Below are 26,748 nucleotides of genomic sequence, written 5' to 3'. Positions count from 1 at the left end.
AGAGGCACGATGGAGTGCATAGTCCACTCAGCTGTGGTAGGCCCTCCACTAGTGCCCTATTAAAGAGGTGAGCAACCAAGGGTCCCAGTGTGTTAGCTGCATAAATAAGATGCTCACTCTGTATACCTGTGTGGTCAGCCGATCTCCCATGCTGTACGGATAGCTCTCTCTACCATCGAGGCGGTAAAGAAAGTAGAGGTGGTAGGGCGGGATTCCTGTGGTTGTGGTATGGGCGGTTGCTGAGGGATATGGTAGAGGCTCTTTGCATATGTGTGCCATGTGTGTGGATCCTCAATCGGGGTACGAGGGCAAGGCTCTCCCATCCTGCGCCATGCAGTGGTTGCATCTCTGCTCATGAGTAGGTGGTATATATCCCAGTATTGTGCCTCCTCATATGCACGCCTCTTACGGCGTGTGAGGATCCACATCTGTCGGCTTGCCTGTCTGTGTGTAATGGTCCTCAGTGCTCTCTGGGCACGGAGGTGTCTATATAGCTCTCTGCACTCATCATCATACCACCGATTTTGGGGCATGCTCCCAGATCTATGTGTGTGTGCAATGTGTGTATGAGGGAAGCTGCAGATGGCGGCTGTATGTAGTAGAGATGACAGCTGGGTGGTGAGTGTGTCTAGAGGTGACAGGGGATCCATCTGGAATAGCCCGTCATATACATGATGCTCATATATGTCTGCCAAGTCATGGGTGGAGTAGAAAGTTGTATGCGATCCCTGTGTGGGCTATGTGGGTGCTGGTGTGGAGCTCGCCACAGTGACAGTAAGAGGTACGTGTGATCTGCACCAATAGGACAGGGGGGGATGGTGAAAGATGTCACTGCCTGTGTGGTCTCCATGGAAAGAGAGAAAGAAAGATATATTGAGCGTCTACTAAAGACTCAATGGGCCTATGAGACCAAAGTGGTACAATAATGTCCATGGCATATCTCATCATGGAATGGAAAATAAAACAGAATGAAAACATAAATATAGCTATCTCACTGGGGTGATACAAAACTGTCCATGGAAACTCGTCATGGAATACTAAGAACATAAAGAGAGAGAGAGAGAGAGAGAGAGAGCGAGAGAGAGAGAGAGAGAGAGATTAAGCGTTTACTAAAGACCCAATGGGCCTATGAGACCAAAGTGATACAATAATGTCCATGGCATATCTCATCATGGAATGGAAAATAAAACAGAAAGAAAACATAAACATAGCTTTCATATTGGGGTGATACAAAACGGTCCATGGAAACTCATCATGGAATACTAAGAACATAGAAACATGAGAGCAACATCAGCTCTGAGTAGATGGTATACCACTCTCCAAAATATCAAGCATGGGGCTAATGAGTATGGCTGAGAGGTCTCCCTCAGCTATGTCACTTGGAAAGGTAGCTCGATGGCGGTGGAGCATGTCCTGGATCTAGAGCTGATGAGAGAGAGAGAGAGAGAGAGAGAGAGAGAGAGAGAGATATTAAGCGTCTACTAAAGACCCAAAGGGCCTATGAGACCAAAGTGATACAATAACGTCCGTGGCATATCTCATCATGGAATGGAAAATAAAACAGATAGAAAACATAAACATAGCTATCTCACTGGGGTGATACAAAACTGTCCATGGAAACTCATCATGGAATACTAAGAACATAGAAACATGAGAGCAACATCAGCTGCGAGTAGATGGTATACCACTCTCCAAAATATCAAGCATGGGGCTAATGAGTATGGCCGAGAGGTCTCCCTCAGCTATGTCACGTGGAAAGGTAGCTCGATGGTGGCGGTGGAGCATGTCCTGGATCTGGAGCTGATGAGGTGATCGTGCCAGATGGAAGGGCTGAGGGCGTCGGGCACGTTGGAGTGTAGAGGCTCGGTCCGAGGTAACTCCTCTCGGGCGAGGTGTGTCTAGAGCTTTTGGCTTCATGACCAACCTGGCAAAGAAAAGCTAAGTATACTTTGAGTTTGCAAAGTTAGTGCATTTGCTATGAAGTGTTCTTGATGTTCACTAATCCTTGTGTAGCCATGCAAGGAGAAAGGTGGTGTTGTTTGCCTTGAGATGGTTTCAGGGAAACATTGTTTATGGCTCTCTTTATTGGGATGGATTATATCTATGGAGATTTCTTTCTTGGACAAGATTTATATAGATATTGGGCTTCACAAGCAATTTCTATGGACGAATCTGTCCGAGTTTATAGAGAAGAAATCTTTGGATATCTCATGGATATGATACTTTTATGAATAAAGTCCACCTCTACTCCAAGGTGTGTGGTTAGCACGGAGTATGTGGTAAGTGTTATGGTATACAAGGATTATGGTATACAGGTCTATGGATTCCTGGTATATAAGAGTTATGGTATACAGGTCTATGGATTCCTGGTCTTCTTTTCTAGGGATTTGGATCCATCCTCAGGTTTATGGATTATGTTTATGACTCCCTTTTATTGGGATGGATTATTCTTTATGGCTCCTTTTATTTGGGATGCATTGGACTTATGAAACTCATGGTTCACATACCCTGTGTAGTGTTCTCTTGTCCTACATGCTCTCTTGAAGATTGTTTCTACAATGTGTGGGTGGAACAATAGAGAGCAGATGGAAGGGAACATGGGCACTTCAGAGGGTAGTGTCGAGCACAACATGCCGTGTGTAGTGTTCTCTTGTCCTACGTGCTCTCTTGAAGATTGTTTCAACCATGTGTGGGTGGAACAATAGAGAGCAGATGGAAGGAAACATGGGCACTTGAGAGGGTAGTGTGAGTTGGTGGCCGAAATGCCTATAAACTATGTGTAGCAGAAATGCTTATGGAACACCAGGTTATCTATGCCTGCGAGTGATTGTTTTATCTTGTTACTTGAGCCCACCTCTCATCCAAGGTGTGTGGTCAGAGTACTAACACGGAGTGCAAGTGGTAAAGTGGACTTGATGCCTGGTTGGCACGGAACTTATATCTATGCCAAGGGTCATGTGGACCGATGCCTTATTTTGTCTCGCCCATTTACTTGGGACATGGATTATGATATCTCGACTTATGGGACTGATTTGTCTCGCCCATTTATTTTGGGACATGATATTGCTATTATGGAGACTTATTTAGTCTCACCCATTTCTTTGGGACATGGATTCTTCAGATATATTGGATTTTTGAGACTGTCGGGACATGATTATATCTTGAATATATGGCTTGAAGCTTAAAGTTGCGGACAACTTTTAAGAAGTTGGGGAGGATGTCACCAGCCTGGAGATTTCCCAGTATGAAAGGAGTCTGGTGGACTCTAGGATGTCTAAATATTTGGAAAGTACAAGCTTTGGGAATGGGGGATTATCCTAGAATACAAAGGACCACACTCCTAAAATTTAAGAGAGTTGCTATTTTTGGCCCGACTCTGATGGAAATTCTGTTCGCGTCATTACATCTGGAATTGAGCAGATACCAAAAGTTGGCAAAGTGCCTATGACAGAATGTCTACTAGTTGGGATATTTTTAGAGGTAAAGATTATGGAAGGACCCAGCTTTTAGATTGGGACATGTGGCAAGAAAGTGGACCAAAGTGAGACAAGTGGGCTAACACTTGTTAGAAAATGGATCAAAGTGAGACAAGTGGCCTCACACTTGTCACTTCAGCTATTGCGTCGCTCTCCACTTGTCATTGTAGCCTTCTCTTGCCATTTTAGCTCATGGGAGGCCCAAATCTATAAATTGGAGTCAACAATGTAGGCAGCAGCATGGAGGGGAGAGTGGTAGGCTTGCCACCTTTTCAAACATAGGGATTTGACCTGTTTATAGTGAGGCTTTTCTTTGAACATTGCTTTTAGCTTCTCTATCATGCGATCCATTGCCTCGTACACTTTGCCAATGCATGGTTGAGTGGAATCCACTACCCTAAGGAGATCAATAATCGGTTGCACCATCTCCACAAGCGCCTTGGCCTCCTCCCACCATGCCGCATCGTCCGCCCTTTCCCTGCGAAATTTGCTGACCGTCGTGGAAGCCTCTGAAGTGCGTGCAAACTCATCACTGAGGAAGAGTCCCCTCAATGCCCCGCTACATGTACACAAGCGGCCTAGCATGAGAAAGTTGAATGCAAACCTCGTCTCGGAATACTTAAGAAGAGAGAGGCTTGACTTCTTGGAAAACTCGTGCTGCACCCTTTGATGGTTGAGGACAAATTTCACTATTTTGTTGGCACCCTCAATGACAGGTGCAACCCAATCCAAGGCCCCTATGTCTTTGATAAGGTTGTTGAGGCAATGGGCCATGCAAAAGCACACGATGATGCGAGGATAAGTTGCTTGGAGAATTGTGCCCGCCGCCCTATTTGCCGGTTCTCCATCCGCACATATGGCAATGACATTCTCCGCCCCCACCGTCTCTAGTGTTGTTGCCCACTCCACAGCAAGTATCTCGGCACTCTTCCCTGTCCCGAAAGCATCATGGGAGTCGACAAAGTATGTCTCCCCTCGTGAGTAGGCAACAACTCCATGGATGGAGCGCTTTCTAGTGTCACTCCACCCATCAACGACGAGGGTAACACCATTTTCAGCCCATTGCTCTTTCATGTGGTTGGCCGCCACCTCCACGCTTGCCTTCTCCTTCTCAAGGAGAGAGGTGCGGATGGTCTCCGAAGAGGGGGGAACATAAGAGGGTCCATACTCTGCTATCAATTTGCACATGGCCTGAAAGTATGGAGATCTATCAAAAACACCATATGCAAAACACAAACAAAATTCAGATTTTTACCATCATTTAGTCTTTTAGTCTTTAGAGCATGATATTTGAATAGTACATGAGCAACCCTACGGCCTAAAGTATAAACGCATAATACATAATAGTATAAATATTAAATAATAATACATATGCATAGTGCCAAGGACTTACCGTGCCACCCGAGATGCTATGTGGTCATGAAAGAAGAATCGTGCCACCGCCATGTCCAATTCTCATCAAGAGTACTTTGGCGTCCCCCTCTCTTGATGAACGAGGTACATGCGGCGTTGATGTCCTCACAAAGGATGTGGGCTCGACGGCCACTCGAGGATTGCGTTTTGCCAACTCGGCCGCCTCATAAACCACAAGCTTTTCAAGGAGCTCCTTCTTCTTCTCGGCCGAAACCTCCTTGCAAAATTGCACTTCGTTGCCGGGCTCATGCAAGAAGTGAGCACGCACTTTGTGGGCACCGCCGGTTCGCTTGTAGCCGCAAAGCTTACATACCCATGGTCTTGAACCACCCCCTTGACCGTATTGCGAGCACTCTACCTCATCCCACCAACTCCATCGATGTACGGCGGGCCTCCTTCTTCGTGATGGAGCGGGTGTTGGAGTGGTGGAGGCGGCGACGGACCCGGGTTGAGGAGAGGAAGGGGTTTGAGAAGAGGATGCCATAGTGATAGAGTAGAGCTTGAGAATCGAGATGGATGGTAGAGCTTGAGAAAGAGTCAAGACGGAGAATCGGGATGGAGATGTTGGAGAAGGAGAGCTTGGATGTTGGAGAAGGAGAGCTTGAAGAGGGTGAGCTTGGATGTTGGAGAAGGAGAGCTTGGAGGGGGTGAGCGTGGAGAGGTTGGAGAGGGTGAGCTTGGAGAAGGAGAGCTTGCAGAGGGAGAGCTTGAGCCTTGGGTCTTGGAGAGGGAGAGCTTGGAGAGGAGAGGGCTTGAGGAGAGCATGGAGGTAGAGGTCTCTTATATAGAAGAAGAGGGGAGCCATGTGGGAGAGAGAGACTCGAGAGAGAAGCTTTGGAGGAGTGGTGCAAGGGCCAAACGGTCAAGACAGATAGCCGTTGGCGCCCCACCAACGGTCAAAAATACCGCCAACGGTCTGTTTGACCGTCCGCGTACGGACAGGGAACGGCGTTCCCGGGACGTTCCCGGAACGCGTTCCCGGCGTCCCCACTTCACCGTCAGGTTTCCGTCCCCGTTTTGCCGTCCCGCGGACGTCCCGCCCCCCGTCCCATGCGCTCCCCGTCCCTAGGGTCCGTTCCCCCCGTCCCATGTCACTATGTTTCCAGCCATTGTACTGGCTGTACCAGTCCTTGTACTTGTTGTACTTGCTGTACCACCCATTGTACTTGTTGTACCACCCATTGTACCAACTGTACCAGCTTCTGTACTTGCTGTACGAACCACTGTACTTGCTGTACTAGTCACTGTACATGCTGTACTAGCATTTGTACTTGCTGTACGTATTGTACCAACCACCGTACCGGCTATACCAGCCACTGTACCTAGTGTACCAGCCACTGTACCGGCTATACCAGCCATTGTACCTGCTGTACTGGCTGAATGGAGAGTTCTACTTGCTGTACCAGCTCTATTGCATGAAGACCCGTGGTTTTTGGGGAAGAATCAGTACCCACACGGAGGTATATGGATTATATTGTTGGCTCGGCATTTCTACAGCCTATTTTCTGGCTTGGTAGCCTCGTGTTGGGCTATGTTATGGCATTTGTATATGGATAATCCGGCATCTCCCGTGGGGAGAGTAAGGCCCTCAAAGCTTGTACATGATATTATTCTCCTTGGGTAATAAAATACTCCAAGGGGGGGGGGGGGGGGTTGGCCCATTCCGGCCTCTATGTGGTGTCACATGTGCAAGATCCATTTTCAGCATTTGTGGATGTTTTGTCCAGCTTTTATGTTTTATGCAAAGTGATGATGGATATGTGTTAAGGTTGTGGCCATGTTTAAGTGTTCTGATAAGCATTGATGGTATCAGCAAGTGTGTCAAAGGCCCTAGTCCCCCGGGCACCGCCGCGAGTTTCATGGATCACACCTCCGGAGCTCCCCACGAAGATGCACTTCTTCACACTCACTGAGGATGGATTCATCCAACAGCCAGGCTACTTGAGTGTTCACATGTCCCATGCCATGGGGATTGCGATTGGCCAAATACGGGTTTCATCCCACTGTCTCAGAGTGGAGACAGGTAGAGCTGAGCACATCTTCAGAGCCGGGAAGCTCATACGCAGACCCAGAGAGGAGAGGATATGCCGATTATGCCACACGGAGGTTGAGACAGAGGAGCATTACGTCTGCCGCTACCCAGTATACTATGAGATCCGCGGGGGGTTTCACTATCTATTTCATGAGGGATTTGGTCCACTCTCCAGGATCATTTACTTCCAGAACCAGCGTTGCCTAGGCCTCTTCCTACTTGAGCTCCGCAGACACAGGGACACCTTCTTGAGAGAGCTTCGGCCCCAGCCACCCCGCCCCCTCCCTCGCCAACCAACCATCACCAATTTCTTCCCGACCCAAGAGGTGGAGGACACTGACATAGTGGATCTTGTGGACCCTCCACGAGCTGAAATATCTCATCACCATATCCTTAAGATATCTTGAGATATGCGGCTGAGGATCCTGTTTGCCTCAGGCAGCGGAGAGCAGACCGGGCATGGTAGTCCGCACTGGCAGGTTCAAAGGCCTTGCGGAGGGCGCGCCGGAATTTATCCCAAGTAGGAGTGTGTTTACTATCTGCAACACGTCGTTGCCACCATAGAAGTGCTGTATCCTTGAGTAGGGAACTGGCTAAAGCAACCTTCTTGCTTTCGACCAAATCGGTATTGGTCAAATATACCTCCATTTTGAATATCCATTGGTCAAGCACGTGCTTGTCGCGGCGACCATTATAAGGGGCAGGCAGTTTGACATCGAGTTTCTTATTTTGTGCAGCAGTTAATATTTTATAAAGAAGTTGGAGTTCTGCATTGTTTACCTCGGCAGTTGGATCTGGTTCATCTTCATTTTGTGCTACCGAAGTCTCTGAAGAAGATGGTTGTGGATCACTGGCTGATGTGCGCACTGGATGGGGCCGCTGCAACTGGTCGAGTCGTCTGCTGATGGTAGAGAGACTTGTCGAAAAAGTCTGCTGAAGTGTCTCCATCTGCTCGCGTAATAATGTAATGGCCTGCATTTGCTCGTCTTGTTGCTGGCCCTCTGCCTCTGAAATAGATGCCATGTTGGATCTGCTAGAGGGAGTAGCGCGGAGAAGCCGGTGAAATATGTGGTACTGCTGGAGGAGAGAGTGACAGTGAATCGTCTCCCAATTCTGCTAAGAAATCGGAGCCTAACTCCGAAGGCTCGAAGTCTTCCACCTCGTCGAGAGGAGGTGTCTCTGCAGGGGTTAAGGGAGTGTAATCGGGCACAATGAGCTCGCTGTATACTCGAACCAAGGGCTGGAGCGAGATGATCCGGTTCACTGCATCCACACGGCACTCGTCCAGGAAATATGCAAGATGTGGGTACCGTCCCAAAATAAACTCGTAATGAGCAAGATGGTGTGCTGGACACGTCAAGTAAATATGGCCTCCGGGACCTCGTCTATGTACGAGATGTAAGGCACGGGCTGATTGCTGTTGGGTTCCATTGGACACCTGGTTGAGAAGGGGAGTGTGTGCCAGAGTGGAGAGGAGTCCCTGGCGTGGCAGCGTGGGAGAGGAGCGCACCGTGTATGGAACAACCAGGGTTAGTTCCGTACGTCGTACGACTGAAATCGTACGTACCTGTTGTACGGTACGGTACCGTACGGATTCGTGCGACACCGTACGATATATATATATATATATTTTTGGTGTGGTGGTGGTGTTGTTGTTTTTGTTGTTGCGTGGAGCAATTTCAGTCTTCTAGAGAGCCATTCATCGCCCTTGCAGCCTATAGGAAGCTGTTTGTCAGGAGCGTGTGCACTTGCCATTGCCATATTAGGCAAGCGATCATATTGCCTGATGAGGAGGAGGCAATCTTCATGGAGCTCTATAGTGAGCTTCCATTGCCCCCTCATGATGATACCCCACTGCCTAGAGAGCCCTTGTTTGATGATGATGGCAACCTACTTAGCGAGAATGATCCCCAGAGTGTCTCGTCCACCTTCGAAGAGTCCTCTTCAGAGAACTCTCTTGATGGACACTCTAGTAGTGATCATGTTGATGATCATGCAGATGTTGGTGATGATGTAGACTTTTGATATGTTATAGCTCTCTAGGCATTGGGCATCTATCTCCTTCTAGCCCATCGATGATGTATTGTAGTATGTAGTATACTGTATCATGTATGTACGCATGTTGGCGGTCGCCCATGCCATGAGTTTTTGGCCTATCCTTTTGTAGCAATTTTGTACTCTAATGGCATGATGACATTATGTTCATGGTTCTACTATTTTGTAACTTCTTGTCTACAATTTTTAAGTTTAGGAAGTATTTTTTTAAAAAAAACGTACTAATATCGTACCGTACCTCAAAAAATTTTAAGGTACCAATTAGTACCGTATTTTATCGTACCGTACCGTATCGTACCTTTCGTACTAACTAACCATGGGAACAACGTGCAAGAGAAGCGAATGGGCTGGCCGGCGGATGAATCCGTTGCGCTGGCCCCATTTGCTCTTTTATATTTTTTTATATTATTATTTGTTTAAAATGCGTTGGATCTGGTGGGTGTCCTTGCGCTGGTCGGCGGCAGCGGGTGTCCTTGCGCTGGCGGCCGTTGGGTGCTGGCGCCCGACTGTTCACGTGGCTGGTGAAAGCCACGTGGATTAAAGGCTTAAGTGTATAAGCCTTAAATCATAAGGCTTTTTATTAATCGGAAGCGTTACGTTTAAAAAAAAAAAAAAAAAAGTTGACGCTTCGCCGACTGGAAAAATGCGCCGCTTCGAAGGCTGGGATCACATCGCCGACCGGAGGGTGCGCCTCTTCGAACAGTGTTGAATCGCCGACTGAAGATGCCACCAGCAGTCCCTAGTCGCTGAATAGATTAAGGCGGCTCACAACTTAAGCTGGTGGGTGGCGGGGCGAGTCATGCGCTTAAAGGCGAGTTGGCGCCCTACTCTCCGGGAGTCATGCGAAGAGGTGCCATCCCTTGGTGCCACCGTGCGTGTGAAGGGATGCGAACCCATACACGAAAGGGCACAACCCATACACGAAAGGGCACAACCCGATGAAGAGGCTCACGAAGGGCTACCAGCAGGAGATCACTGCATACTCACCGGGTACGCCACACACACATCTGTGCATCTGTCTTCTATATGTGAATTAAGAAAGAAGGTTTAGGTTACCTCATACTTGTAGATGTAGGTTCCATCTTTCTTCTGCTTCCATACAACGCCGGGTAGGGGAGTAGAGCGGAGAGGGTGAGAGGCTCACAACCGTAGGCCCGGGAAAAAATTTTGCTCTGATACCACTGTGAGGATTACTATTATTACTTAGTATTTCATCCACTATCTGTGTATTTAAGACTGAAACTGAAAGTAGACTTGAACACAGATGTTTGATTGATTGATTGAAATTGTGATACAATAGGCTCCTTATATAGGAGTCTAAGAGACACGAATGGAAAGACACATCCCATGACCAATAGTCATGACTCTAGGCGAAGAGATACATCCTTTGGACGAATAGTTGCAACCATTGGATGAAGAGTTGCATCCCTAGAGCGAAGGGATGTGACCAGTCGTCGAAGGAGTGTGGCTCTTGATGAAGAGGCATGTCTCTAGAGTGAATAGTCGTGACCATCCAAGTGTAGGGGTCCTTTGTAATCATGTCACTTCAGTATCTGTAATCATAAGGAGACTGTATAATGAACTAAGTCACAATCGTGACAAAAATAGCATATGGCAATATAAAGGAATCTGCCTATGTCGGCCCTCAGTCTCACCCACATATATCTGGCCTGATCATCTCTCCGAACGATGTGTAGAAGCGGTTGCAGCTCCTCCCTGAAAAGAACTGCCACCCCCCTTGATCCTCTACTACTGTGTACCGATCCCGTCCCTACTCTGCAAGCTGTCTCCCATCTGTATCCTGTCACCTGTGGCATCATCTGACCAGGGGCCTAGTGAGTCTCCAAGTTGTCTCCTGTGGTGGATGATGATGGCTCTAATCCACCGGTGATGAAGTGTCTGTGGACGAGGTCCTAGTAAGCGTGGGCGTCTCGCTCGACAAAGTGGTATGGCTCTATCAAGGGTGACACAATATTGGGTCCTGAATACCCTCTATAGGGACCCCACCACGAATGGCGTATTTGCAACGAAGTTGAAACAGGGAGGGAGAGAGGGAGAGAGAGAGAGAGAGGGAGAAGAGGACACAATATTGGGTCCTGAATACCCTCTATAGGGCCCCCACCACGAATGGTATATTTGCACCGAAGTTGAGCACTTCCCCTTGGCTGTCCTGGCCCTTGGAACGTATCAACACTTGTTAATAATGAGGTGATTCTACTGAATTCTATGCTGGGTATTTATACTTTTAAGAAGTTGATTTTCCACAGTCAATCCATCCCATCCTGGTGACTTCCACTTACCTAGTCTAGCAAGAGTACTTTGCAATTCCATTATCGTGAAAGGGGATTCCATTTGTGCAGCTTCTTGTTGATTAAGAATTGGTGTCACATTTATAAGCATCCTGGCTTTTTCTTTCAACTCTTCTCGCGAGAAATGCCATGGTGTAGCAAAGACTGATCGGAAATGTGCCACGCATTCGCATTCAAGATCATTTACATCATTGGTCCAATGACCATGAAGCTTCTGCACACGATGTATGCTTTGCTTTTGTCTCTTAGCGTGAAGCTTTTGGAAAAATTGTTTTGACGAGCAACCTTTTTCTAGTATCGGCTTTTGTCTCACTTGTATTTGTCATTTTTTCAATTTCCTTAGATTGTTGCAATCTATCATATATTGTGCATTTAACAGCTTTTCTTCTTCCTCCTAATTCAATTGCCTTTTTTGTGCAACCTCATGCAATGCTTGCATATCCACTTTGCAGTTGTTTATTTGCTCTCTTCTCTGCCCAATATACCATCTGCCTACACATCCTCTTCGCAGCGGTTTATTTGCTCTCTTTGTCGCCCCATATACCATTTGCCATATTCTATAATGATAGATTGCATCCTTTTTGCAAAGTTTCTCTAGGTCATAGGAGGCATCTTCTCTTTGTATACCTTTTCTCGATACACATCATGTGATAGATAGGATCTATTGACCATACACAGTCCTTTACATGGCAGTCTTGCATTGTTCATAGCTATTTCAAAATGTGTTCCCACCCATAATGGATAATGATCCGATAATTGTGATGTTTAATCCACCCATACCTTTGGAGGGCTCGGATCCCCATTATGTACATTTAATATATAGCATCTGTCAAGTCTCGCTTGATACTCTGACCTAGCATTATGCTGAAATGTGAATCCTCTTTTGTCGAGACAATTCACATTCCACATATTCATTGCTACAATGTCTCTAATAAATGTTTGCCATGCCACTTTTTCTGCTACAATCATGTGTGAATTTCCAGATGTGCTATCTTGCAGTGATGGAGAGTTATTGAAGTCCCCTAACACGAATGTATTTGTCAACCATGGATAGACAACCAGTCTGCTCCAGAGTTCTGCCCTTCTAGCTGACGTTGTTGGTGCATATACACTCGCAAATTCATGCATTTTCTCATTTAGCATACATCGTAGCACAAAGTATCTACCGAGAGGATCATTACGAGCGATAAAACTGGCCTCAAAGCTGTCCATATCATTATGCATGTGCCTGAGTAATCAACAGTTTCCGCATAAAATATGCTAAAACCTCTAAAGTAGTCTACTTTTCCAGCAAAAGCATGTTGATTATGTTCTTGCAAGAAAACCACGTTTGGATTTGCTGAAGCAAGATAATCCCAAAGCAACCTCCATTTATTTGGATCAGACAAATCCTGTACATTATATGTTACATATTTACATGGTGTCATGTCCAATCATTTGCTAGTACTAGATCTCTCTGTAGCTCTCCATGCATTTGTTGCAAGTATTCCATCCCTCTCTTCACTACATTCAACCAATTCATGGATGTACATATGGCTCATTTGCCTGAGGTGGAGACCATAGATGTTTTATCCCAATGCCTTGCAATCAATGGCTTATTTTTCAAGGCCACTGTTTTTCGAGCATTTGGTGTTATCCAACCATTAGCATTTTTTCTTTGGTTGATTTGTTTGTTTTGCACATTACTTTTATTTTGTGCTTGCTACACTACTTTCCCTTTGTTTTGTTTTGCATTTGCATTCACTGCATTTACCATTGGTGTTTGTTTTGGCAATTTTGGTTGCTTCCGCACCAATGGGGGAGGAATCGAGTTCTTAGGGGATTGCAATTTCAGTGTCGGCCATTCTGATGATGTCATGTGCATCATAGACGCCATGGACATTCTTAGGGCTAGAACCAGAATAGGCAACCAGATAAAGAGGATGAACCAGATAAAGTCAGAGTGTGGAGCACAAGATATAGAAGCGGCTAGTTTGGACTTGGAGAAGGACCAGGGTGCAGTCGGCTGAGTACAGGAGCTGTCGGCTGAGTACAGGAGCTGTCGGCTGTACCAGAAAGCAAGGCGGTTGTAGGCGCATGATGGCAAGGCAAGAAAACCAGTCGGCTGAATTTAAATGGCATTTAAATCATTTATGACTGGCCGACCAGCAGTCGGCCAATTTACCAGCAGTCCAAGAAGTCCAAGAGGGGTATAAAAGGCAAAGGGTGCTCCTCATTGTAAGCATTCATTCCACTAGGGAGTGGATCAGTAGGGTCCTAGTCTAGGGCAGAATTTTGGGTGTTTTACCACCTTTTCTAGAAGGCAGCCTAGGGCTGCAGACATGTACCTTTTTGTACCATAGATTATACTGAATTTCCAGCACTTCTCTCTCTCTCTCTCTACTCTCTCTCTATACCTGCGTTTTTGCATCAGATGGTGGGTTTTTGCATCTGAAGGTTTCCAAGAGTGTTTAGGGCTGAAAGAAGACTACCCAGAGCTTCCGCGTGTTACATTGGTATCAGAGCATCAGGCTCAGCCAGGCTAAACGCTGATTCAGTCCCATATGATGGTGTACAGGTCCAAGGTACAGGAAAGTACACGGATACGAAGCCCAAGGCAAGGAACACAGATCGGGAAGAACTCCCAGGAGGTTTGTTGGTGGTGTTCCACAGTGCCAGATGGGGATGGCAGTTCCGTGAGCCAGATAGGTTCTCAGGAAAACGGTCCCAAGGGAGGTTGATCCTCCAAGGGTGATGTGAGAGTGCCAGACTCAGTTCTAGGAAAGAAGACCTAGACAGTGTTCAGAGTCAGGGCAGGAATGGATTGTGGACTAGATGCATAGATCTTAATCAGAGACAGAGTGGTTTGAAGAACAGCCCGGATTTTCAGAGAAAAGGGTTTGCCAGGGATGGATGATGACAGAGGGACTTCGGGACAGAATTGGGATGATGACAGTCATCCAAGCGCAGGTTGGATTCCCGTCATCAAGTTTTAGCAGAGGGGGATGTCATGTGCATCATAGACGCCATGGACATTCTCAGGGCTAGAACCAGAATAGCCAACCAGATAAAGAGGATGAACCAGATAAAGTCAGAGTGTGGAGCACAAGATACAGAAGCGGCCAGTTTGGACTTGGAGAAGGACCAGGGTGCAGTCGGCTGAGTACAGGAGCTGTCGGCTGTACCAGAAAGCAAGGCGGCTGTAGGCGCATGATGGCAAGGCAAGAAAACCAGTTGGCTGAATTTAAATGGCATTTAAATCATTTATGACTGGCCGACCAGCAGTCGGCCAGTTTACCAGCAGTCCAAGAAGTCCAAGAGTATAAAAGGCAAAGGGTGCTCCTCATTGTAAGCATTCATTCCACTAGGGAGTGGATCATTAGGGTCCTAGTCTAGGGCAGAATTTTGGGTGTTTTACCACCTTTTCTAGAAGGCAGCCTAGGGCTGTAGACATGTACCTTTTTGTACAATAGATTATACTGAATTTCCAGCACTTCTCTCTCTCTCTCTACTCTCTCTCTATACCTGCGTTTTTGCATCAGATGGTGCGTTTTTGCATCTGAAGGTTTCCAAGAGTATTTAGGGCTGAAAGAAGACTACCCAGAGCTTCCGCGTGTTACAGATGCAAAATGCCCAAAGTCGTGACATTTAAAACACGGCCGAGCAAAAGGAGACTAGTTTAATTCATATGGCTTTTCCCCCATGGGAACATCAGCAATCTCAATTTCAATGTTTTTAGGTGTTGGCACATCCGTATCCCACAGCACACAGAATTTATTTCTATTGCCCATGATTCTAGGTGCTACTTTCCCCAATGTCTGAGCTATTTGCAGGGCAGTGCATCCTGTGGATCAATGGGGAAATCCACCACCTCAACCCATACCAGACATTGATGTTTTAGTAGGAGTCGATAGTGAGCAGTAGGCACCCATGGCAGCACATGCACCATTTGCCTGATGTATACTTAGGTGAGATCTCAAACAACTTTTACTTTGCTTGCATGGAGTTAAATACGATTCTGAGAATCCTCTCGCGGGACGTAGTAAACTCCATCCACACATTCTTCAGCCAAGAGATTGTTGACCCACTATCGAATATCCCAGGGCATATGTCCTAGGAAAAACAATATTGCTGCTTGCTGTGAAAATTTCCTCACTTACGGCATTATGGTTTCTCTCTGCACCACCACTTTCACGGATGGTTTTGCCTTGCTCCACTTGTTCTGTATCTTTGTGCAGCATCTGCTTAGAAGAACCCATCTCTGTACACACACTTTGACACACACACACACACACACACGCACACACAAGCCTTGAGGCGGATCAGATAGCAGAGGGTCGGCTATGAACAAGAACTAGCAACGACCTACAAGTTAGAAGGGAGCAACTGCAGATGCACGTAAAGGCGATAGCAAGTAGGTAAAGACGGACACTTAGCACAGAAAAAATGGCGACAGCCCTCTCAACAGCATGAGAAATGACCAAACGTCACACGCGTATACACACACACACACACAACACACGCACGCGCGCATGTGGTTGCGCACAGCCGAACAGTGTCTCCTCGTGCAGTCTCTCTATAGGTCGCTCGACAGGATCATCTGTTTGGATAGGTCGATCGCTCGCACACTCTCTCTCACAACCCCCCAAACACACACACCATATACACATATGCACACATATACATATACATACACAAATATGTATACATACATATACATATATATGTATACATACATGTGTGTGTGTGTGTGTGTTTACATATATATGTACACACACACACACACACGCGCGCGCGCGCGCACATGTGAGTGAAAAAAATGCAAGGTTTCTAAGGTACCATATGTTAGAAATGATATGGTTGTACCATATGCCTCACCTTGTTTGGCACAAGTTTTGAGCAACTATATACTCTCTCTCTCTCTCTCTCTCTCATAGGCATGTACTTGCATGATTGGGTCTTGTCGGCGGTGTTCGGCCTCAAAAGGTGATAATATTGTCTCTTTTGTGTCTCTCTCTCATAACTATCATTATTCATTCTTTTGAGAGCCGGCATAACTAGCCTAGGCTATGACAATGGGATACAGACATATATGTAACTCTGTTTTGTCTCACATGCCATTTTTTCCTTTTCAATGTGTGTATGTGTTTTGGGCAGACTCTAGGGGCTTAAGTGTGAAGAGAGTGCCCTTCAAAGTTCTAGTTTAACTTCATCGGTTGGTGCCACATCAAAATTTCTCTTTAATGTGGTGCCTTATAACATATGAACATGATTTCGCAGCAATGGCCATCAATGCCTTCAAAGACGCCATCTCTGACCCACATGGAATGCTTGCTGGCTGGAAGGGCGATCCTTGCAGCGAAAGTTGGAACTACATATCATGCTCAGATGCTAGTTCCAACAAGACCATCATTCAATTGTATAAATCTTAGTCTTTCCTTGCATCTTTATGTTGATTGTGCTATTTGAAAAGAGACTTACTTTTCTTTTTGCTTAAGATACCCTCAAATTTATGTGGTCTAATTCTTTATTGTTTCTCATTTTCTTTCCCCATTTATCAAATATATAAAATTGTTTTTAAAGTTTCTTGGAGTTCATTATCAAAGAGTATGTCTTCATGTAGCAGGTCCCTTTCTAATCTACAGCTTGGAGGTGAAATACCAGCTTCATTGCAAAACTTGAAGGATCTTAAGACCTTGTAAGTGCTTCGATAGTCAAGTCATAATTTTTTCAAATTGCTCAAGAAAAGACTACTCATATATGTAAAATTGGAAAAAGTTTTGCGATAGAAGGATAGAGGTGTCAGTAGCATCACTTATGTGAGTGCCACGTGGACATGGTTAGCAGGTTTTTGGATAGGTTTAGTGACTGGATAGGCACTATTCAGGAGGTCCAAGTGCTGCGCGGACATCCAGAAGACCAGACGCCTAGTGTTGAAATAGGTGGCAGTCAACAGAGTTATCCACTGTTGGTTTAGCTAGAGCCAACTGACCAACTCTAATCAGTGGACCAGTCCTGAATGAACCTATAAATAGGCAGCTGAGGGTAAGATGAGGGCATTTAGTTCTATATCTACTTACTCAAAGTCAAGAGCAGTAGTGGAAGTGCTTGGATCAGTAGCCCTGAACAGCCTTGGAGCATTAGAAACCTTTTGTTCATGTATGTAACATTAATGCTAGCATGATAGAAGTTAGGATTGGAGCATTACACATTTTCATGTTTTGTAATAGACAGTAGATCAGGTTATTCTGCCTTGTTTGGTGTGTATTTTTAAAGTAATTAAATCATGTGATTAGCATTAATTAGTAGCTAACTGATGGTTTAGTTAGTGTCAATCAAGCATGTTTGGGATGATCCAGAGGGGAAGCATAGGGTGAAATGGCTGGCAGAATGTTGGAGCTAGATCCAACGTTGAAAAGTAGTTTTGGCAAACACGTAAAAAGTTGATGAAGGCACCATAGCAGTGAGTCTCCTGGGGCTTGAAACTCAATGGGAAAGAGTTCCTCACAGGAGCTTGAGCTAGTCGAAGATCAAGGTCACAAGGATTCTAGCGACATGCTACATGTAGCAAGTTGAGGTCAACCAAGATGTGCAGCTGTGAGATTCCGTGGAGCCAATGCAAGTACTGGAAAAAGTCTCCAAGGACCCACCACAGATTCTAGAGTTGGTGGCAACAACAATACCCCAGAATCATCCGGTTTCATTCTTCGAGTTCAGTACCATGGATGAGGTAAGTCAGCATTGGAAGAAGAGCCACAGGATGTAGAGTGCAAGTTGAGCCTCAAGTTGAACCAATTGGAAGATCTGCCAATTCAAAGTCAAGAGCAGCAGTGGAAATGCTTGGATCAGGAGTTGCAACCATAGCACAATAGGTTTCAATCTGGTACGGATTTCCGTTAAGTAATTTAGTCATGTGATTAGTGTTAATTAGTAGCTAATCAACATTCTAACTAGCATTGATCAAGCATGCTTCCACATACATGTAAAAAGAGGATCACGAAGTCTCTTTTTTTTGGGAGGGAAAAAGATCCTTCTATTAGTTAACAAAAAGCCAGCCTCGAAGGGCTAAATACAACCACAAAGGGCTAGATACAAACTTGCCTCCATGTACAGGGTGGGGATCAAAGAATCAAAAGGTGGAGAAAGGTGCACTTCTTCTACGGCTGGCCACTCTATGAGGAGAAGGCTATATCATATAGGGGGAGGGGGAGGGAATAACCACACATGTGGTCTGTAATGCCAAGTGAAATCACCACCTCTATCTGTGAGAAAAGGCCCAGGCCACCAGAGCCTCAAGAAGGCTTCCCGCCGCTTCCGCATGTGGTCAGAGCCACCCTCCACTTCCTCCACTCATGGCGGAGGGTATGAATGATGTCGAGCCAAATGCTCCTCATGGAATCTGGAGGCGGAGCGTGGGTGCCTTCGATGGCGTCGTTGCATCGAGTTCTCCAGATGTGTCAGGTTGCAATGTTGCTACGAATCTCCCATCTTTGGCACGAACCCGGGGTCCAATGATCAATAGATGGGGCTAGGACTGGTATTGCTGAAATGCGAAGGTGAGACCTGAAGGGTTAGCCCCCCACCTTCCTCCTCATAAACCATGACAACCTCAGTCTTTGAGGCCCAAGTGACAGTTCCCCATGAAATGATACAGGTCAAGGTCCTGTCCATTGTGAAAATGCGGAGAATCCGCTGTCAAACCTATTGAGCCTTTGGGAAATCCCAAAGACAATGTCGCCGAGACTCTTGAAGGTGGCCGCACCTCGGACAAGCTGCTGGTCGACCGCCAATGGCCAACCACGTGCCAACCGCCAAACTCCTGTGTGCCAGCAGCCAAAGAAAGAGGGTGATCTTTTGAGGCCGAAAACTGTCCTAGAGCCTCTTCCAAAAATCTGAGAGAGAGCGCTGTGAGAGGCCATGTGATTGCCAATGTACTGCTACTGTTGGGGTGCCCTCAACCTCGTCCATCTATTTCCTGCGGCCTTGCCGTGCGGTGTATGCGAAGAACGGGGTACCCAGAGTTCCTCCTTGTTAGCAGGATCACACCAAGTCCACTCCCCCGGGTCCAACTGGAAGTGCGTGAGGGGCCGGCTCTCCCAAATCTATAAATGCCAGTCTCTCCCTGGCCACCTTGGCCGGAGGGGGATCAATGTGCCACTCATGTGCCTGAAATACGATCATTCTCACCCTCTGTAAGGTGCATCCACTGAAGTCATCCAAAGGGGGTTTCGATCTCTATAATTTGCCATGGGGTCCAATCGAAGAAGTGAGCAAAGCACAACTCTCATCCGCGCCATGAACTGCCAAGAGAATATCATGTCTAGTAAACACGCCCAACCACTGTGGGGGGTCGGGTCAGGTTAGGGATAGGGGTCAACCACTCCCGAGGAATAACAGCTTCGATGTCGAAGCTGAGTTTGTCTCTACCCCGGATCCCAGCAAGGCCTCTCGCCAATCTCCAAGGGATTTGGCAGGTCTTGTGCTCAACGCTCCCTAGGATACATGAGGCTGTGCCCCCAACACGTGGCCACTGTGGGTAAATGGATTAGGGGGTTCCAGATTAGGGGCTGTCCAAGACGCTCCTACGAGGCTACCGGAACTGACTGCTAGAGGGCCGGCCTAAGGTGATCCCAAGCTCGGAGTAGGTTGGTGGCCAATCTGTCCTTAAAAGCTGGGCTAAAACCGCAGGCTCGGAGTACGGGCTGAAATCTTGGCCAAGAGGAAGTCCTTCCAAGGCTCACCACCTCAGAGAAGTCCTCTGACAATCAATTTGCCCAGCAAGGCACGACTCTAAATGGCGGGGTCAATGATGCCTAGGCCCCCTTTGTGTTGCGGTTGAATGATCACTCTCTAGGCCACCTTGGCCCAGGCAGGCCTCCCATCGTTGTCGGTCCACAAAAAGTTGCAGATCAATCGCTGTACGTGACCAATGCAGGTTTGGGAGAAGGCCCATCAAGAAGTGATATACCACATCATGGCAAGGAGGACCTGGTTCGCCACCACCAGTCGGCCGGCTAAGGAAAACCTCGCAGAACTCCAATACAAAAGCTTCTTCCGAATGCTCAGAAGAAGGGGTCTAGCTGTTGCTCTGGGGAGATATCGATGCCCACCTGGCATCCAAGATAGTAGAGTGGAGTGCCCCTCATGATCCGCTGGAAAGCCTCAATTGGATGCCAAGTCGGAGCGGGTGGAGAGTCTACCCAAAAACCACACGACTTGTGCCAGTGGATTTGTGCTCCTGATGTGCAATAGAAGATCTCTATCACCCCTGCTGCGAATCTCTGGAGATTCACATCTCCGGATAAGTATGCTACTGTGTCATCTGCAACTCCGAGTCCAGCAGCTCCTCCTGAGTACGGATGGGGAGACGCAATCCTTGGATCCCCGTCTCTCTTGGGCTGAGAGAAAATTGCTCATGGCCTCGGCGACAAATAGGAAGAGGTATGGTGCCAGTGGACAGCCCTGCCGGACCAAGCGAGAAAGGGGAAATCTGTCACCTCGGGCTCCCTGAATGAGAACCTGACTGTGAGAGGCTGAGTAGAGGCTTGAAACACCATGGATCCACTCCATTGGGAACCCGATCCGGTGCATCGTGCCCTCTAGAAAGTCCCAGTTAACTCTATCGTAGGCTTTCTCAAAATCCAGAAGGAGCACAATGAGGTCCCGTTGCCGCATCCTGGCCGAAGATGTTGCCTCCTAGACAGTGAAGATGTTGTCTGAAATGCTCTGATCCTGAACAAAACGAGTCTGAGTGTCATGGATCAAGTCAGGGAGGAAAGGCTGAAGCCTCCGGCTGATGGCCTTGCAAATACCTAATTTGGGGGTTTTCAAAATTGAAGCCAAAATTGGATAATTAATGGTACCTCCATAGTCTCACATTTGGGGCTTTCTAAGAAATTGAGGCATTGGCACTCAATTGAAGCCACTGCACCTGACAGATTTGAGGGCTTCTTTAATCTAACGCCTCTTTTACTTGTATACTCTCACATTTGGGGCTTTCTAAGAAATTGAGGCATTGGCACTCAATTGAAGCCACTGCAGTTGACAATTTTAGGGCTCCTTTAATCTAATGCCTCTTTTATCAAATTGAAGCCTCCATTGACACATTCAAAGTCCCTCGGGGTGCTCGGGCCTAAAATGACGAGCCAAGCGTCCATTGCTTGGCGTTGCCGCCAGAAGAGGAGCTACACTGACAAACATCATGCATAGGAAGTCCCTACAACTTCCACATTTTTATGTTTTATATGTCTTTGTTTGAGTCAGTAAGGGTCCTCTCCTCTGGGTCATCCCCCAAAATGTGTATTTTTCTCTTTATTTTGTATGTTCCAAACTCTGAGATTTCATAAGGGGTTGACAAAGATTAGCTGCTATACTTTGTCCAGGTTTACTCGGGATTCTGCTACCACAACACGAGAGGTGTTGAGTGTTGAGCTTGTGTGTGTGCGGAGAGAGAGAGAGAGAGAGAAAGAAAGAAAGAAAGATATATTAATTGTCTACTAAAGAACCAATGGGCCTATGAGACCAAAGTGATACAATAATGTCCATGGCATATCTCATCATGGAATGGAAAATAAAACAGAAAGAAAACATAAACATAGCTATCTCACTGGGGTGGTACAGAACTAGAACTGTGCATGAGAGAGAGAGAGAAATGAAATGATATATTAACGTCTTCAAAAGGCCAAAATGACCTATGAGACCAAAAAGGTTACAACAATTGGTGGATCTGATACATGAGAGAGAGAGAGAGAGAGAGAGAGAGAGAGAGAGAGTTGGGACAAACTAAATATGTTGAATTTTGATAGGGACTTGGGTAATAACAACTTGCATGGCCCAATACCAAGTTGGTTTGGGAACCTTACCAAGCTAGTGGCTTTGTAAGTGAGGAACTTAATTTGTCTTTGTTTTCTTGAGTGCAAGGTATTTCAGCTAGTGTATTGATGAAGTCAAATCTTCTTATCTAACTTCTTTAGAAGATTGCAACATTCAGGGATCTCCAGTCTAATCAGCTCTCTGGAACTGTACCCAAGGAGCTTGGTCAATTAAAGAACCTTATATTTCTGAGAGTCACTAACAATTCTCTCTCAGGCCATCTGCCTGACGAGTTTGAGGGTCTTTCAAGCTTAAAAATCTTGTAAGATTGTAAACCACCTAGTACATAGCATTTCACACTGTGTGTACTTGCTGTGTCCAATTAGAAACAGAAAAGCAATGCATAAGCAAGATTTTCTGGTGATTGAATGCAGGGCCTGTGAGGACAACGCTCTAAGTGGTAGCATCCCTTCAACTTTTAGCAAGCTGACAAGTATCAGTCACTTGTGAGCAGCCACAATTTTCTTGCATTATTGAAAGCAGGCAAAACAAGAAAAGCTGCAAGTTTTTTTATGCATGCTTGTTTACGAAAGTATAGAATCGATTCCTAACAATTTTGCAAATATTCTTGTAGTTAAAAAAATCAAGTAGAAATCAAGTAGGTGTATATGAACACAGCATGCTAAAGAACTAAAGCAGGACATAGTTCAGGTGAATTGATTGCATCACAATAAGAAAATACCATTGGCAAGTAATACGACCATATGTGTCCTCTTATTTCATTAATAAGAAGTTCAGCTCTTATTTACTCATTTTATAATTGATTTTCCTAGAAACTAGTTAGTTTGGCCGAGTAACTGTGACCAGCCAGGGGTGAGAGTTTGAACCACAACACTCAGTGTATAATATATTTAATCCTAAGAATAATCAACAATATATTGTGACCTGTACTTGATGCTGAGCGTAGGCATATGGACCACAACAAGTTTACAGGAACCATACCTAGCTGGCTTGGACAATTTCCAGATTTGATTCACTTGTGAGTTCATTGCTATGTTTAAACTTTTACTGAAAAGAATTTACTGTTGTGTTAGTAGAGAATTGACTTGCTTAAATCTTTATGGCATATACTTTGTTTTAGGCACAAAAAGACACCTACATGCTCAGTCACATTGTAACTTGGTTGAACACAATGCTAATCAATACACTTAAATACACCAAGATTTGTTGGACACTTGTTCAAATATAAGAAGTAAATTGCTGAATTGACAAGAGACACACAATGAGCCGGAACGGCCGACCCCTCCCTCAAATAAAGTATATTGATCTTGGGAGAATCAAGTACATAGTGTCATGGGCATTTTTGACGAGATTTCCATACCAATGCATATGAATACAGTATTGCAAACAAGTGGTTGTCGATGTAGACTTGCAACCCACACTACCCTCTCAAGTGCCCATGTTCCTTACCATCTGCTCTCTATTGTTCCACCAACACATGGTAGCAACAATCTGCAAGAGAGCACGTAGGACAAGAGAACACTACACAGGGTATGTGATCTTGTAATCCGGTTCCTCTCTCCTGCTACTTGCTCCCATATTTAAGCATAAAAGCTTACCAATAGCAAGTAGAGTTGATGACAGCGGAAGTCTTTGCGATGGAAGTCCTTGGAGTGTTGAGATCTTTGATTTGTCGCCTTTCTTCGCGACAAAAGTCTTCAAGAGGATGAAGGGAACCTTGGGAAAGCTTCGTGAGTATAGGAGAGTGATTAGCACTGGGAAACACTCTTGGAAGCTTGGAAAACACCCTAGCAAGTTGGGTATGGCTATGGAGAGCTTGGAAATGGAGAGAAATGGTGGAAAAATAGAGTTTTCAGTCTCCAAAAATCTTCATGAAGAGAAAACACGAATTTTCTCTTAATGAGTAAGTGAATTGGGGTCCAATCAGGTGAAGGGACATGGGGAGATGCCCATTTATGAGTAAAAGGGGAGGATCAGGTCCTGGACATTGAGTCTTGTCCGCCTCGGGACTTCAGTGAGTGTGAACTTGGAAGCGGTCATAATTTATAAGTGACTTTTGGACGCCCAAACTTTAATGAAGTGGGAACGCACTCACTTATAAATATTGGCTAAGTCCTAAGGGCTATTTGAGCCTAGATCGGGTAATACTTACCACCTGTTCACATGCCACACAACCATGTCAGCAGACAGTTTCACACGCACGGTTCACGGGCGGGCGTCCCCTTACCCGGAACTACACATTGGTCAAGCAAGCATGAAAACAGCATGCAATTTCAATTGCAAGCAAGCACATAAAGATGCTATGCAATGCAGCATTGGTATGGACAATCCCTGTTCATGAGACTATACCAAAATAGACGTGCTCTAGGCAAGTACACGAGGTACCAGACCCAATAGAACACCAATCCACCAAGCATTTCTGGGCATGTACACGGAGGCACAAGTCCCAACGGAAAGCCAAGTCTACAGAATCACATGAGTGGCATCAATCCCTGGCATTAACAACTGCCATGGACACTAGCCTAATGTACATACATGATAAGAAAGCACGGGTGGACCAATTGGGTGGCCAAATGGTGACACACATATACATGTATACATGCATATATGCACATCCATACATGAATGCACTTATACACACATGAATGCATACATACATAAAAAACATGCATACATGCATACATAATGTAACGGAAGGGCAGCTGTAACACGGAAATCTTATCAATCATGAAAACTGATCAAACACATGAACATGCCAGATAAGAGAGAGAAATAAAAAACTCTGCACAGTACACCACACTAGGGGCCAGTAGATGGGCTGACACCCCCCCCCTCTCTTTTATGGTTAGATTACCAAAAAGGAGTCTGTTTTAGTTGACCAGCTCTCTGTAGCCCCAAGAAGTGTCAACCAGTAGAGGTTTACAAGCCGAAAGATAACCGATCAGCCAAGGAAGTCTTCCACACAAATCGGTCAGCTTTTCGGTGTCTAGAGATGAGTCGACCAGCAGCTTTTCAAGGGCTGTATGTAGCCGGCTAGCACCAGAAACAACTCCAGAAGTAGTCGACCATACCACAAAACTGGCCCTTTCACATGGGACACTAGCTTGGCCCCATGTGAACATGGCACAAATCTAGCCGCTCTATGCAATGACAATCCCATAGAAGTGGCTCCAGAAATGGAGATGGACCAAATGTTGACATCTAGAATAATAAGAACAGGCCCTGAGATAGGTGGCGTCCTTCAACTTTTGGAAAGCTATTCTTTTTGAATCAGACCAATGGAATGAAGATTCTTCTTCGTTAAGTCATGCAACGGCGAAGCCAAGAAAGCAAAGTGTCGAATAAATCGACGATAGTAAGAACATAGACCAATGAAGCTCCAGACTTGATGAACGTTTTGAAGCTTTGGCCAGGCCTTAATAGCTTGAATCTTTGCAGGATCCATGCATACACCGTCTTTCGAAACAATATGCCCCAAATAATGGATCTTTGACAAAAAGAATTCACTTTTCTTTCTATTGATGAAAAGCTTGTGTTTCCTAAGCTCTTGAAAAACAATGGTGATATGTTCCTTATGCTCAACCTCACTCTTTGAAAAGATAATAATATCATCAAAGAAAGTTCCTCTGAACTTGCGGTGAGGTCTAAAAATTCTATCCATTATTCTATTGAAAGTGGCGGTAGCATTTGTAAGACCAAATGGTACCACCAAATATTCATAGAGTACAAATGATGTTCTGAAAGCCGCTTTGTATACATCTTATGGTACCACTCTAATCTGATGATAGCCACTCTTAAGATCAATGCGATTGAAAGTAGCTCCCTCAAGCTTATCAAGAATATCATCGATTCTAGGAATCGGAAATCTGTGCTTAATGGTTATCTTGTGAAGGGCCTTGTAATCAACAGACATTTTGTGCGACCCATCCTTTTTCCAGCACAAGAAAAGCTAGAGAACAATAAGGCGAAGAACTTGGCCTAATCAATGAAACCGGCCTCTGATAGAAACCAGAGTGCGGTAGACTAGCAGTCACCCGTCCACTTGTAGTCTAGATACGAAAACAGAAAAGATTGGGGCTAGAGTGCCCAAATCTGAAAACAAAGCGACACCTGTTGGCCCCAAAGCGGTATTTCTTTATTCAATTACAAAAGTATGAAAGGCTGAGTACAACCAAAATCAGCCAAGAGATTACACTTGTATGTCCAATCTGACGGCCCACAATACCTCTTAGCACAGAGGATCCATGCACACAGATCTGTGTCTCAAGCAACACACTGTGCCTCTCTCTGATCAGGCAAGACCACTAAGCAGGGCAGCCATGAGCATACATCTGGCATAACTCAAGCACATGATTCAACATCTCAGCTCATACATACATGAACTGTTCAACCTCTGTCTCCACCCTTGTCAATCTGCCATACCCCCCCTCTCACAAGGGGCCGGATAGCTCAAATCTGCAACAGACATAAAGTAGTAGAAAGAGAGATAGATGAACAGATGCGGAGCTTACCAAAATCAGCCCGTGTATCTGCACTGGAGGAAGTAACGATACCAATCTGTACTTGCAGACACTTGATTCCACAACCCTGCTTCACACGTGTGTATGTACTTGTCTGTACCCTCCTCCTTGCATCCAACTCTGTGCTGTAC

At 45.7% G+C, this 26,748-nt stretch overlaps 1 protein-coding gene across 17 annotated transcripts in view; it reads left to right on the top strand.

Moving 5' to 3' along the window:
- The window catches only part of LOC147612186 (uncharacterized), a 170,778-nt gene that overhangs the window by 45,305 nt on the left and 98,725 nt on the right, over positions 1-26,748 (top strand). For 12 of the 17 annotated variants that reach the window (XR_015263673.1, XR_015263672.1, XR_015263671.1 and 9 more), the window contains exons 2-7: positions 16,545-16,683; positions 16,891-16,962; positions 22,070-22,141; positions 22,255-22,398; positions 22,511-22,582; positions 23,044-23,115. Coding sequence is in view for 3 of the 17 variants with exons in the window: in XM_086784068.1 (XP_086640194.1) it covers positions 16,545-16,683; positions 16,891-16,962; positions 22,070-22,141; positions 22,255-22,398; positions 22,511-22,582; positions 23,044-23,115 (571 nt within the window). In the remaining 14 variants the exon portion in view is untranslated. Of the gene's footprint in view, positions 1-16,544; positions 16,684-16,887; positions 16,963-22,069; positions 22,142-22,254; positions 22,399-22,510; positions 22,583-23,043; positions 23,116-26,748 lie in introns of all 17 variants that reach the window. The other 5 variants (XR_015263674.1, XR_015263670.1, XR_015263669.1 and 2 more) reach the window with 1 other exon arrangement.

Source organism: Cibotium barometz, chromosome 46, assembly GCF_041138505.1.
Source record: "Cibotium barometz isolate CiBa-2024 chromosome 46, ASM4113850v1, whole genome shotgun sequence".
In the NCBI taxonomy this organism is placed as follows: domain Eukaryota; kingdom Viridiplantae; phylum Streptophyta; class Polypodiopsida; order Cyatheales; family Cibotiaceae; genus Cibotium; species Cibotium barometz.
This window is presented reverse-complemented; position numbering and strand designations above follow the sequence as displayed.